The sequence below is a fragment of the Cryptotermes secundus genome, unplaced genomic scaffold, assembly GCF_002891405.2.
Source record: "Cryptotermes secundus unplaced genomic scaffold, Csec_1.0 scaffold258, whole genome shotgun sequence".
In the NCBI taxonomy this organism is placed as follows: domain Eukaryota; kingdom Metazoa; phylum Arthropoda; class Insecta; order Blattodea; family Kalotermitidae; genus Cryptotermes; species Cryptotermes secundus.
Window position 1 is genome coordinate 828487 of NW_019730106.1, and position 14970 is coordinate 843456.

General features: G+C 36.4%; 1 protein-coding gene across 1 annotated transcript in view; it reads left to right on the plus strand.

Annotated features, from left to right (window-relative positions):
• LOC111866038 (mucin-19) overlaps positions 1-14970 on the plus strand; it is a 519428-nt gene that overhangs the window by 477167 nt on the left and 27291 nt on the right. Inside the window, exons 15-16 of the mRNA XM_023854546.2 lie at positions 3893-3955; positions 11201-11487. Of these exons, the coding sequence (XP_023710314.2) occupies positions 3893-3955; positions 11201-11487 (350 nt within the window). The remainder of the gene's footprint in view (positions 1-3892; positions 3956-11200; positions 11488-14970) is intronic.

Genomic DNA, 14970 nt, shown 5'->3' on the forward strand with positions numbered 1-14970 from the left:
TATTCCGGCTTTCGAATGCAATGTCACAATACATATAAACATACATAGGTCTACATAATGCATACATATATTACATTGACTTAAAGTTAGTAAAAAATGATGGAAGGATATAGAAGAAGCCATAGAAACATAAAACATATGTTGAGAGTACAGTTGAAGCTTTCACATTAAAAATGCACAGCTTCAAAAAAAAGTTACTCAAATGCTTCAAATAGATCCATAGATACACATTAATACTGTCCACATATGCCATATACACACACCTTTGAAAACATTATGACATATTTAGGTAATAAGAATTCATCAACACTGTAGATTGAGTTTGTATTGAACTATATTTTTAGAGCTACTTCACATTGTGACTTTTCATTCATGAGGTATTTGAGATTAGATGGTAGATTATCAAAGATTCTTATGCCAGTATAATCACTTTCTGAAGACACAAGAGATTGGCAGTTGGTTAATGAAGGTAACACTTGTTTCTTGTCGTAACACTGTGTACAGCTAAACTATTCCAAAAATGTTCTTGGTTCCCTAGAAGTCACTTTAATAAAAAATTCAGTAAAATAAAATAAATATATATTTTTGCAGCATAACTTTTGTGTTCCTTTGTGTTCTCTTTTAAAGATCTATTCACTCATTAAAAATTCATGTTTTTAATTCTAAAGGCAAGTTTATATTTGTATTTGTATTTTATAACTGAAACATTCTCAGTGGAAATGGTGGTTATTGATTGCAATTGCCTATTTTGAACCATAGCTGTATTGCTGAAAAGTAATGAGGAACTTAGCTTCCTACAGTAAGGAAAAACCTGTTCATGTAAGTGTTGTGATGTGAACAGGTTCCATACATACGAATCACAGTACACAAGGGATGAAAACATGATGGCCATGGATTGTTAGAACATTTTTAACAGATGTAAGATTTGAGGCTTTCACGGCGGTGACTATGAAGAATGCAGTCTTCTGGGACACGGTGCCAAATCCCAGAAGACTGCATTCTTCATTTTTAACAGAACTGATAATTCTCATGTAGGAGAAATGTGTGTAACACTAGCAGGAACGGCCACAGAATGATGTGAAAGTATTAACTCACTCCCCAGGGCTCAAGGAAATTTATTAAAAGACAAGGTGTTCTTCATAATTCTATTGTAAAACGAAATAATCAACCAAAGTCTTTTTCAGTTATAAACAAAATTTTGTTTCAGAATTCCCATACATTTCAGTAATAAATTTTGGTTTATATAATGCATTGATGACCCCCTCTGTGGTCTAGTGGTCAGAGTTCCTGGCTACAAATCCAGAGGTCCCGGGTTCGATTCCCAGGGCTACCAGATTTTATGAGAAATAGTGGGTCTGGAACGGGGTCCACTCAGCCTCGTGAGCTTAATTGAGGAGCTATTTTAAGGAAATAGCGGCTCCGATCTAGGAAACCGGAATTAACGGCCATGGGGATTTTTTGCGCTAACCACGCAGCAACCTCTATCTGCTATAGTTGGCACTAACTTCGCCAACAAGCAGCAGTCACTCAGTCAGTATAGTTCGCTGGTGGAATCAAGCCACAGTGTTTAGTTTTTTAGTTTATAATGCATTGATATTTATAGTCTAAAAAGATTAACAATATCATATAGTCCAATATAGCATCTAAGAAAACTTTCCATTAGAATTTCAACTAGGCTGGATTAAGTGATTCAGGAAAGGTTTTAATAGCAGGTTTCTGTGAACATGACAACGCACCTTAGGAGTTCGGTAAAAGCACGGTATTTCATAACCGGCTAAGCAGCTATCAACTATTCAAGGAGGTGTTTGTATCATTAAATTAGTTGTGTGCACATAAAGATATGTGTTTGAAACCAAGTGTTCTGAAAACAATGTCTGCTGACAGAACGTTATAAATTTCCCTTTTTACACTATTTAGGCAGTCGATTCATCTCTTTACATTTAAGTTCACAGAATAAACACAACATGACTTATATTAACCATGCGTTACACTGTATTACCCCTTTGAAAAACGATATGCCAAGATAAAACTTTATAATGATTTGTTGACACTGTGTGTGAAATGTTTCATCTATTAACTGCAATACTCTGGAATTTATGGAACTACAACTTTTAGTAATAAAATGAGTGGTGAAAATATTCTTTCCTGTTAACATTTGTGGAAACTTTTGGGGTTTTAGTCCCTGATATCCTAACACCATTGGTACATTGTATGAAGGGTTGAGTCTCACTTGGGCATAGATGATATTAGGCTTCTTCCCATGTTGCATTGTGTTGTCTTCTAATAAGCCGAACAAAATCCAGGGAGTTCTGTCAAATTTCTAATAGATGTATTGGCTCAGATTACATTTGAATACTCAGGTCAGAACACCTGAACATAGTAGGTAGATTACAATTCTAAGCTGCTAAAATGAAATTATCTTTAATATTAGCAGTGCATACACAAGACAGACTTGGCAGTTTGGCATTTTTTTGGAGCGGGGAAAATTAAATCTTGTTGGGTAAATGTAAAATTTTCTGAAGGCATGTAGCTCAATTACGCAGCTGTAACCGAAGCATATCCAAACTTTTTTCTCAAAGTAGACTATTTAAATATTTTGCCCCATTTTGACAGTCAGTAAAGAAAATTTTGGATGTTCAGATGAATCCAAATCCACTTGTGTGGATTCAGGCAGCACTGGGATTTCATGAATTGAAGGGAGAGTAGCAAATAAATTGCCTGAAAGTGTTAGGTGCCAAGAGGAGAGCACTGCATATCTTTCACAGTGAGAGCTGCTAGCATCAGTGGGTCTACATTTACAGATCAGCATCCTATGAAATTTAGCACTGTGTTGTCAGCTGCCAGATTTATTGTCTGGGAAAAGAATTATTGGTATGGGTGAATGATTGTGAGAACAGAATGAATGACAAAGGAAACTGAAAAATCCACCCCCTTAGAAGATACTATACCCGTGAACCATGTGATATGAAATAAAGAGTGCTTGGACGTAAATATCCACATTGTTATATCTGAACAACAGTCAGATGTGACTGTTTAACTTCACACTCGTCTCCCACCCAAACACAAATCTTTGCCACTAGTTGGGTGGACTGCATGGAAATTGAGACATACCTGCAAAGATAATAGTCCCTTCCATTGCTGGAGCTTGAAGCTCAGTCATGTAAACTGTAGCCAGAGTCTTAACTGACATCCTCCCTCTGCACTGACATTATCATGCTTCAGCAAATGTTTCTAATTTTCTAGTACCTTGTTAAACAACTTCAGTAAAATTTGAGGCTTTCACGCCGGTGACTATGAAGAAAGCAGTCTTCTAGGATTTGGCACCGTGTATATGTGGTGCTTTTACCGGTTCTCACGGTCTCTTCGCTTGCGGATTTCTTATATTTTTCCTTCTACCCTGAAGATGGAGATGATACGTTCCTCCAAAACGTCGGTTAACACCACATATACGAAATATGCCAAATCCCAGAAGACTGCTTTCTTCAACTTCAGTAAAATCAGTAAACTGTGGGGAAAACTTAAAAGAAGGCATAAATTTACAAATGATGTTCCCATAATTCCAAAATCAGTAGGCCTATGGTGCTTCCATACCCATGATTGTTATACGTACAGTGTTAATTTAATATCTGTTACACGTAGATTTACACTGTGTAAATGACATAAGTTGTTGATATGCTCTCTATATTAGTGACAGAATTTATTGAAATAAGTTGTAAATAGAATGGAAGGTAAAATGAAATTTCATGAATAATTTAATACATTAAAATCCTTATAACTGCCATACTATTACTTTACATCTAATTCCTTTACCTTCCCATAACTTTTAGTATATTAAGATCATGAACCTTCTTCACTTCTCTTTGCATTAATATTTCCCATTCTACTAACCCAGATGTCCCATACCTGGATGTGATGGATCTGGACATGCAACAGGGAAATTCTTGTCACACAGAAGGTAGGATAACTGTGTAGGATCAGAGCATGTAGTTATTCTAATATATAATGGCATGTAAAATAAATAGCATGAACTGTGATGTCCATTGCGCATGTCAAGAACAAATGTTTGTGGATTCAATGTGATTATTTCTTAGGGTATACAGTATAGTCTGTGAAGTTATTTCTTGGGATATACAGTATAGTCTGTGAAGTAGTATTTAAAATTTTGTCTCTGTAAGTGCATAAATTTGAAACTTTCTTGTTACACTGGCATTATGTCTGAAGATATATAAGGGGAATATTGATAAACCTCAGTGCGTTTTTAACTGTAGCACTACATGAAGGTGAGTGGTGAGTTGTATCCTCTGGCAACTTTAATCCCAAGGAAACATCCTGCAGTGCATGTAGGAGAGCAGGCTGGATGGACCTCAGAATGAGTCTGTATGAAGAAAATATCCTGACCTTGCTTTGAAACTGAACCATGTTTGTCCAGTTGTTAGCCAATCACTTTACTGACTTAGCTATCCAATATCACATAAATGGTTGAAAATTAATAAAAACAATTATAGCCAATTTTAGTCATTGTCATTTGCTTTTCGAGCTTCATAAAAAACATTTATGTTCGTATATACTCTTACTGGAAGCAGGGCAGTGTTTGTCAGTATGTCACTAAATTGTTTCATGGATTACATAGAAAACAAATGAAAAACTGATTTCAGTTCATTATGAATAGAATCAGAAGAAAGTATAAACGTTAGTTTATAAGTTGGTGTTACAGTGTCTTCAGTGAACATTATAGTGTCTACCTTTGGCAGTTGAAATATCAACAGACACTTACGATTATTAAATTCATTCTATCAAGCTGTATTTTCAATCTTTTGAAGTTTATAATGTGACTGTTCAGGGAAATTGTAAATTCGACGTGTTCTTTAAGTGGATCAGTGAAAAAATATTGTGATGCGTTTCCTTATGTCCATCACCACGACAACTGCTATAATCGGAACGGACACTTCCACGACAACGAATACGTCGAAATTGTGGAGTTCCCGCAGCGACAAATAGTAGAAAAGAATTGTCGTTGGGTAACAACGGATGAGACGAAACATGTTACCAGTATAATCTGTAAGGAACGTTCCCGTAACAACGGACTGCCTGAACAGCGGTAACAGAACCGCGAGAAATCATGTCTGGTATCCGGTCCGCATAACCCCTATACCCCCATAACCTCCATAACCCCCTTATAACCCTGTATAAGCAGAGCTTACGGCACATACAGAGTATTGAATATTGAGAATGAGAACGAGACAGTCTTGGGATAGCCATCGCCAGAGACAGTTGAGATCCAACCACGGCCAAGGATAGTTGAGGTGTCGCATTGGAGTATTAGAGTACTGGGCCAGAAGTCAGGTGATACTGCAAGCGATAATAATTGTAAGGTGTGTAAGTGTGAGTGTCCAATAAAGATTTCTCTAAATCCGAGACCCACTTGAAGTTATCTGCCGCGTGACGTACCCAGCATGTGACAATATCTATGGAAACAGTAGCCAGAGATCAGAATTTTCAAATTTCGTTGCTGAAATTCAAGGGCATTTCATTAATTCTTAATTAGTAAGTCATCCAGTCCTTAACTTCTCCTATGTTATTTGTAAAGCATGTGAACACAGAGACATGTGAGCAGATATACGAAATTATGAAAGTCAGTGGAATGTAGAAACTTCTTAGTTATTCCAGGTCAGCTATTTTCTCTACCATAATACTTTTTCCAATTTCACTCATTCACTCATTGAGCTGAGCCCTTCTTGAGAAGCTGCAAATTGTGCAGTTACTCAAGAATATCTCTGTATTTTATGGAACCTGAAGGGTCATTACTACATTCAGAAGAGCCCTCCATTGGTCCCTATCCTGAGCCAGATCAATCCAATCCATACTATCCCATCCTGTCTCTCTAAGATCCATTTTAAAATTGTCCACCCACCTACATCTTTGTCTTCCTAGTGGTCTCTTTCCTTCTGGCTTTCCCACCAATGTCCTACATGCATTCCTCTTCTCCCCATTCATGCTACATGCCCTGCCCACCTCATCTTCCTTGACTTGATCATTCTAATTATACTTGGAGAAGAGTACAAGTTATGAAGCTTCTCATTACGAAATTTTCTCTAGCCTCCCATCACGTCATCTCTCTTCAGTCCAATTATTCCCTTCAATGCCCTGAGTCTATGTTCCTCCTTTAATGTCAGAGACCAAGTTTCACACCCATACAGCATCAAAGCCAAAATTATACTTCTGTGTATTCTAATTTTTATGTTTTTTGACAGCAGACAAGAAGACGAAAGGTTCTGGACTGAGTTGTAGCAAGCATTACTTGAGTTCAATCTCCTCTTAACTTCCTCCTAAACCAGGTTTTGTTTTGTTATAGTTGTTCCAAAATATCTGAACTATGCCACATTTTCAAAACATCTATTAGCAATATTTATTCACAATTTTGTCCTGCATTCTGATGATGAGACAGCAACATATATGAGTACATATACTTATATATATACATATATTTCTCTGTCCTTACTTCTAGACCAGTCTCCTTACTAGCACCAATTGAAGTTTGTATGTTTTCTTTAAGGTACCTATATTCTGTAGATTCACATCATCAGTATAGATTAACAGCTGATGTGCATCATTTAATCTCAGTCCTGGCTTTCCTGGACCTCCCTAATATCATATTCTAAGGCAAAGCTGGAAACCAATGGCGATAAACCATCTTCCTCTTTTAGACCATTCTGGATAGGAAAACCATCAGACAAATATTTACCTATATAGATTTTACTGTACATTTTATTTAAAGACGTTTTAATCGGCCTAACTAGTTTCCTAGGTACCCCAAACCCTATGAGAATATTTTACAGTACTACCCTCCTAACCAAATAATAGGCTTTCTTGAAATCTATGCATAGCTGATGTACTGTCTCACTGTACTCCCATTTTTTCTCCAGTATCTGACAAATGCTGAAATATGATCAGTAGTTGATCTGTTATGTCAAAACCCACACTGATGTAGCCCAATAATTTCATCTATGTATGGACTTAACCTTGAGAGAAATATATTGGATACAATTTTGTATGAAGTTGAATGCAGTGATATCCCACGATAATTACTACAGTCACTTCTATCACCTTCTTGTGGACTGATACAATAATAGACTCCATCCACTGATCAGGCTATTTTTCTTTATTCCAAATAGAATTAATAAGCTTATGGATTTTGGAACATAATATTTCACATCCTGCTTTAATCAGTTATGCCAGGATTTGATCACTACCTGGTGATTTATACCTTTTCAATTTTGCAATTGCAGTTTCAAATTCAAAAGGGCTAGGATCGGGTACTAACAGCTGAGCTGCATGTATTTCTATCTGCCTAACATTACTGACCCTATGTACATTTAATAACTGAGAGAAATAGTTCTTCCACCTGTTCAAAATGTTGTGAGAATATGCAAGCAGATCTACATTCTCATCCTTTACTAAGTTACTTCTAGGTTGGTAATCCATCTTAAAGTCATTTATTCCTCTATACAGGTCTCCAATCTTCTTGTTCTCACTGTTCATTGCAAGCTCATCAATTTTGTGTTTCAGATATTCCCTCTTTTTATTCCTAAAATGCCTGCTGGTTTCATGTCATATTGTTCAGATTATCCACATTAATTTCGCTTGGATCCTGTAACCACCGCAATTTGACTTATTTCGTTTAGTCTAATAATTTTGAGCATCCTTCACCAAACCATGGCTTATGCTCCTTCAATTCATAATAACCTAGACTCTCTTTGGCAGATATTTTCATAATCTCTCTAATAGTTTCCCAAGTTCTATTGATATCCACCTCAGTGTCTAAATTTTCCAAAGCTGCAAACCTATTTGAGATTTCAACATGATACTGCCCTTTACCCTCTACCTCGTTTAATTTCTTGAGATTGAACCTCTCCTTATGAACTCTGTGCATTGTGTGTTTACGCACTGACAACCTGTCTGAAAACTTTGCCTCCACCAGGTGGTTGTCAGGAACACAATCTGCTGCCCTGCATGATCGGACATCAAGTATACTTGAATGTCATCTCCTATCTATCAAAATATGGTCAATTTGTTTGTGTGTCTTTCCATCAGGAGATGTCAAAGTAAATTTATGAATATTACAACGTTGGAACATTGTACACTGACAATAAGATTTTTGGACGTGTCAAAGTTTACTATTCTAACTCCATTATCATTAATAATTTCGTGTAAACTCCCATTCCCAATTGTTGGATTGAAAATGTTTTCCCTGCTTATTTTGGCATTCAAATCTCCTAACAAAATTTTCATATGGTATTTATGGAATTAAATGACCTAGTTCTTTATAGAACCTGCCCTTCATATCATCAATTTGGTCCTCTGTTGGGGCATGAATATTTAGAACGATAATATCACAGCAGCAACCTCTGAGTATTATGTATGGCATCCTATCACTAACAAACTCTACCCTCTAAACTGTTCATATGTATAAAAACCTTTATGAAATTCATAGTTCTCATTCCCTTTCCATAGAAAAATTTATATTCACCTGCTGGTTCGGTGTCACCTCCATCCCATCTGACCTCCTGTACTCCCACTGAATCTAACTTATATTTTGAGATTTCTTCCACCACTGACCTGAGTAAACCTGCACCATACATACTTCTAACATACCAAGAATCAAATCTCATATCCATTTCCTTTCACTTAGGTCGTTTATCCACAGAATCCATCCAGGTCCAAAGTTTCTTGTGATCTTTCATAGCAAGCTTATTTTTTTAGGATGAGGAGTTGTTAGCCCCACGCCTAACCCCTAAGCTGGAGGATCACCCCTTGTTGACCGTCCATAACTGCTTATTCAATATTCACGGCTACCCTCCATAACTGGAGGTCGTCTCCTCCATCTGCAACCTGAGGACGCATCATGCCGTGGTGATAAGGGACCCACCTAACATGGCTTTCTCCATATTACATACATAATAAACAAATTTGGAACTGAATTTTCCATTATGCTTCAGCTAATGTAGACATTAAATTAAATATTAGCTTCCATATATGAAAATAAGGTGGGTGGTGTGTCATGATAGAACACACTGCAGAAATTTAAAGTATGTATATTTTGTTCTCCTTGAGTTAATATAATCATAATCAATTTGTTTACAAAAGAACAGTAGCCTAAAAACAAAAGAAATTAATTTCGTACACAATCCAGAAATGTCGATTATAAGTTACCTCATGCCATAGTGATTATTCCTAAATATATAAATTGTGGATGCTGAAAACCAGACTTCAAAAGCTCATCAAGCTAGAATAATGAGTACTCTTCTTAATGTATCACTGCCAAATCTATTATTATGCATGTTCATATGTTTGCATGTGTATGAGTGCATACATAGCAAGTTTGCTAGGCTTCTTTTTTTTTATTGCCAGTGGGGTGGGACTAAGTCCCTCGTAGTGCGGCAAGTTCTGGCCTATTGTACCAGCCCCAGATAATAGGTGAGGGTGATTGTGGAGCAATTGGTGGAATGAAGATTGGCAGGGGAAACCGAAGTACTCGGAGAAAACCTGCCCCAGCACTACTTTGTCCACCACAAATCCCACTTGACCCGACCCGGGATCGAACCCGGGCCGCCGTGGTAGGAAGCCAGCAACTAACCGCTTGAGCTATGGTGCAGCCTTACTAGGCTTACCTATATATTTCAGGTCTTCATGGTAGCAAACATTTAGAGTATTGTCTCCTTGGTTATGACACTGAGTGGTCTTGTTGGTAGTTATGAACGTTACAATGAATCTCCTGCTCCCATCTTCAAGGTGGAAATGCTCTGAAACTGGAGGCAGTAGTTTTCTTCAAAACACTGGCAACTGCTAACAAAACACAATTTGTTGTAACACACAAAATAATGTTTGAATATATATGTAATTTGTAACTGTCATGCAAGACCAAGTTTATCCACATGTAAGAAATCCTGTATGTTAATGGTTATATAATTTTGCAGAAGATACTACACCCATTTCTCGTAACAAGAACGAATGTCTTGATTTGTCACAGTATAGGGAGACTTAGTACATTTGTTGTGTTTTGTCAGTTAAATATCCCACTACATTTCATAGATTTTCAGAATCTGTAATATAGTAAAGACTTATTAATCCCAACATCCAATAGTTACATATGTGAATACAATGCCTTTTTTTTTCTCTTTTTTTTTCCCCCTTTACTTTCAGCATTTCTAAATAGTGTGTACAGATTTTGGTTCTGATTTTTGCTAAAAGACATGGTTATTTTTCATAAAAACTGAGTTTATAAATTGTATTATTATAACTCAAAAGCCAGCAGACAGCTACATATCAGTTGCTATCATTAGTTTTCCTTACTGAATTCAAATGTTGTTGCAGATTTAAGACAATGAGATAGGTCTGGAGATAGGTGCTAGGTCTATCGATTGAGCCCAGCTGAGTAGGTTATACCTGAAGATGGAGACAGAATCCAGTCTCCGGAACATTGTGTTCTAAATAAAGAATAGGACAATGGTAAATGTCCAGAAACACAATAGCTGTATTGTTATTGAGATTATCGAAGTACATAGCCTCCTTATTTTCAGATTGATTTTCGGACATTATAGTGGTATTTCCTTATTATCTATTGAATGAATATTCATGTACAGTTTGTGTTAAGTTAATTAAGTTCCAGGCTTTTAATTTATGCTAGCAAATTTATGTGATATTACTAACACAGGAAAATTGCCATCTGTGGAGATCTTGAGTCGGCATCATCTCTCACAGCAATGGAAAATATGGGCTTTAGTCCTACATGAATGATAATTTGTAAAAAGGCAAAAGTAAAGCTGTCCCTGTAACAGGCCATGAAGGCCCATAAGGGTGTGAGAGGGCAAGGCTCCCACATCTTCTGGATGTTAGCTCATAGATGGGAGTAAGGTTGTCAGCCCTAGACGCCAGCCGCCCTTTACCCTCCTAGGAAAATTCCTGGTACTCATTTTTGTTGGAGGCTGTGTCGACCCCAGGACCATAGTATGGCTGGAAGGGTTAGGACAGTTGAAGAATCCAGTGACCTCATCAGGATTTGATCCTGCATCCTTCTGGCTTGTAGCTTAGTGCCTCAAACAACTACACTACCACTTGTCCCCATGACAATTTGTTAGTGTATTAATTACATCATTTGCACCATTAAGATATTATGATAACTATATTTCATTCCATGTCATAGTGCATCAGGATGTCCCATAGCTAATCGGAATAAGCTGCGAGTACTGGAGAATGGAGGAACAGTTGAGCAGCATAAAGCAGCTGTAGCAGCAGCCACTGCCATGAAGTTTGAGGGAGTTAACTGTCCAACACCAGGCTGTGATGGCACAGGGCACATCAATGGTTCATTCCTCACGCACCGCTCCCTGTCAGGTTGTCCCATGGCTGGCAGTGGCCAGGCAGGAATTCCAAAGAAGAACAAGTATGCACCTGATGACATGAACAACATGTATGCCAAGGCTCCACCAGGTCAGTTCAGTACTATATGGATAAATGCCAGCTTCAGATGCATCACTCAGTGTAAACTGCCAAAATTAGATAAATTATGCCAACATATTGCATTCAGAGACAGATATATGTTGGTAGTCATATGCTATTTTATATGCGGTAACTATTCTCATATTCCCAAAGTTTTGAAGAACGTGATTTTTCACAGTTATGTGTAATATATATGAATAGCAGTTTCTAACTTCACAACTCCCTGGTTTTATTTTGATCATATTACTGTATTACATATTTTCCGTCTTGTTACCAATAATCAATTAAGAAACTTTAATTTCACTCAAATTTTTGTGTAAGCTTAGCAGCAGGAGGCGCTGTGTTCTAAGATAGGCTATTGCCTAAACTTCAAAAATAAATACTGGAACCTACTGAGAAAGGAAGTATATATCTGCTACATTGCCTTGCTTTGCCACAATAAGTTGGAGTTACAAAGCAAATAAGATATCAATCTTTTTTTTTAGACGTGTTGCAATTAAAATTGGAATTTTTTATCCCATTGACAGTTACTTTATTTCACTTTTTCTAAAATCCTATATGTCATATATTCAAAGAGTTAAAAATAAACATCACAAAATTATCACAAAACTTTTCTCTAGGCATATAGTTGTCTAACAAATAAGGTATTTCATCTTTCTTAAACTAGTGTTACACAGAAAAAAGTAGATCATTTAATTTGAATGGGCAGATGTGCAACAGATGTCAAAGTATGTCAGAAGGTTAAGTAACATAATAAATTTATAGATATTTGAAAATTGTGAAGAACTCTCTGAAACTCTAAGTGCAGAGTTATCTTTATTTTCTTTTCTGTTAACATTCACCTTAATAAATGAAACAGAACACTATACCACACCCAAACCTCTCTCCTCCCTTGGAAGCACCACCCATCCTATCCCTGTTCTGCACATTTTGTGGAGCATCTTCTGGTCATTTATGAAATTGTAGCAGTTTTAAATCAGTGGTATAAATCTAAATACAGAATAACAGGCATTGAAAGCCTAATGTTAGATATTGATAGTAATGTTAAATATCAGATCAATGTTAATTATGAAGAATAGATGTAAATATGCACCAATGAAAACTGAAATGCCACCTTCCAGAGTGCAAACCACACCAAAGATTGCAGTCAATTGTGCAGCCTCTTGTTTTATGTTTAGGAGGACCCTTGGTCAAATCTAGACCTGCAGACCGGTTAGCCTAGTTAACATCTCTTGTTTTCTCCATCATTCCCTCCAGGAAAATCCTAGGACAATACTTTCACTTACACCATGATACTTCCTTCTGCATTCTTTCCAATTAACTATCCATTTATCATCCTATCATTTGATGCTGCATAATTTGAGCTATTGACAGTGTCATTATATACACCATAAATTGCATAAGAAATGTTACAGTTGTTATAAATTTATTTGAGAACCATGATAAGAACCATATTATTCTGTCTGTGCAGGTATGAACCTCCATCTTGATGGTCAAGATTGCAGCTCTTACCTTATGATGAAGTTCTGAGGTTCAGCGAACATAAACATCACTAACCAGGCTCCTGTGTTATAGTTTGCTGTCTGGAAACAGATTTAGCCATAAATCACTCAGATATAAGCTGAAATTATTTCCACTTTCTATCTCATTAATTGGATTAAATTGATGGTTCCAGTGAAGGGCAAGACAGGAGGCCGCGCCATAGCTCAAGCGGTTAGTCACTGGCTTCCCATCGCGGCGGCCCAGGTTCGATCCCAGGTCTGGTCAAGTGGGATTTGTGGTGGACAAAGTGGCCCTCGGGCAGGTTTCCTCTGAGTACTTTGGTTTCCCCTGCCAATCTTCATTCCACCAAATTCTTCATCATCATAATCACCTGGGGCAGCTACAATAGGGCAATCAGTGGCCGCCATGCCGAGTGGACCCAGTTGGACTCCACCCCCACTAAGCCAATTAAAAAGAAAAGAAAGAAAGGGCAAGACAAGGCACTTGTCTACCATTTAATACACATCAAATTTTGTTTTTATTCAAATGAATATGGGAAATATAAGACTGGTTTGGATATTGCCATTTCTTACCATACCCTAGGTAGTTTGCAAGATGGAATATATTATAAATGATATGAACTCCGTCCCAAGTGTAAACAATATATTATATGTCCTTGATCTTGCTCTCCTATACACTACATGTTTTGGCCTCAAATGGCCATCATCAGGTGTATACACTCACGTTGCTGTTACAGCAAGAGAGCAAGATCAAGGACATATAATATATTGTTTGCACTTGGGACGGAGCTCATATCATTTATCATATAGAGTGCAACAGGATGCTTAAATATAATAATGGAATATATTGGTCATCATGAAGAAAGAGAATACATTTCCGAATTAACTCATAGCCAGTAAAGTCACTATGCTCGCTGTGGCTTTAGAGTAAATACTGAAAATAATTTTCACTAGTACATTCACATATTCCATGATAATGTAACAGATTCATTTATAGTTGTTGGAGTTTATTTTTTCTTTGTTGTTATGCTAAAATATTAATCAGTGCTGTTTAAAAATAATCTGAAATATAGATATAGTAAGAAATACTTAATCAAATTCTTATTTGTAAAACACATATCATGTGCATAGACCATATTTTAAGCTGTTGGCTTAAAAATGTAAAATGCAACAAAATAAAAAATATGATCATTATCAAGAAGTATATTGGAACTGTATGGCCATAGATTCCATTTTTCACATATTATTAGCAATAATAACGAAAATTTATATTTTGCCAGTATTATAAAAAGTGTAAACAGCTTTCAGAATTTATTCAGAGAGGTTTCATTTAAGAATTTAATTATAAGTATTCTCCATGTCCTTAGAGCATTGTGAGATTTACAATATATGCCTCTCATTTCCATCTTAGAAAATCTTCATGTTGTAGACCATGGTATCAAAGGAACTGGTTTGTGATATTTACAATAGAGATCCATCAGTGTACATCATAAGGCAATAGATGCAATCTCAAAGCCATAACACCTATGTAATTGGAAGTTGAAAAATAATTTACATTCAAAAAGTTGCAATAAAAATCTAGTTATGCAAGGAAAGCAGATGCCAATCATTGACATCTGATGATAAGTAAATGAGATCAAAATTCTTTTACAAACTTCTGTTATTACAGATGTTTCTGTTTATGAAATAATAGGATGGTAGCACTATCTGTAAATGGATGATATCAAATGTAAATTATGTTTAGAACCAATCCCAAGAAGAGTAAGATATTTTACATGCAAGTTTCTTTCCATTAATAGTCTCAATGTGTAGTTACTTATAGTTCTTCAGAAAAGATATATCTTCTTGAGCCAGATTCTGTTTCCTTTCAAGAGTCTTAGGTGAATTATGGTGGTAATGTAAACATTAAAATAGTGATATAGTTTTACATGATGTGAAGTTTTTACAGTTTGAATCTGTGAACAATAATTCC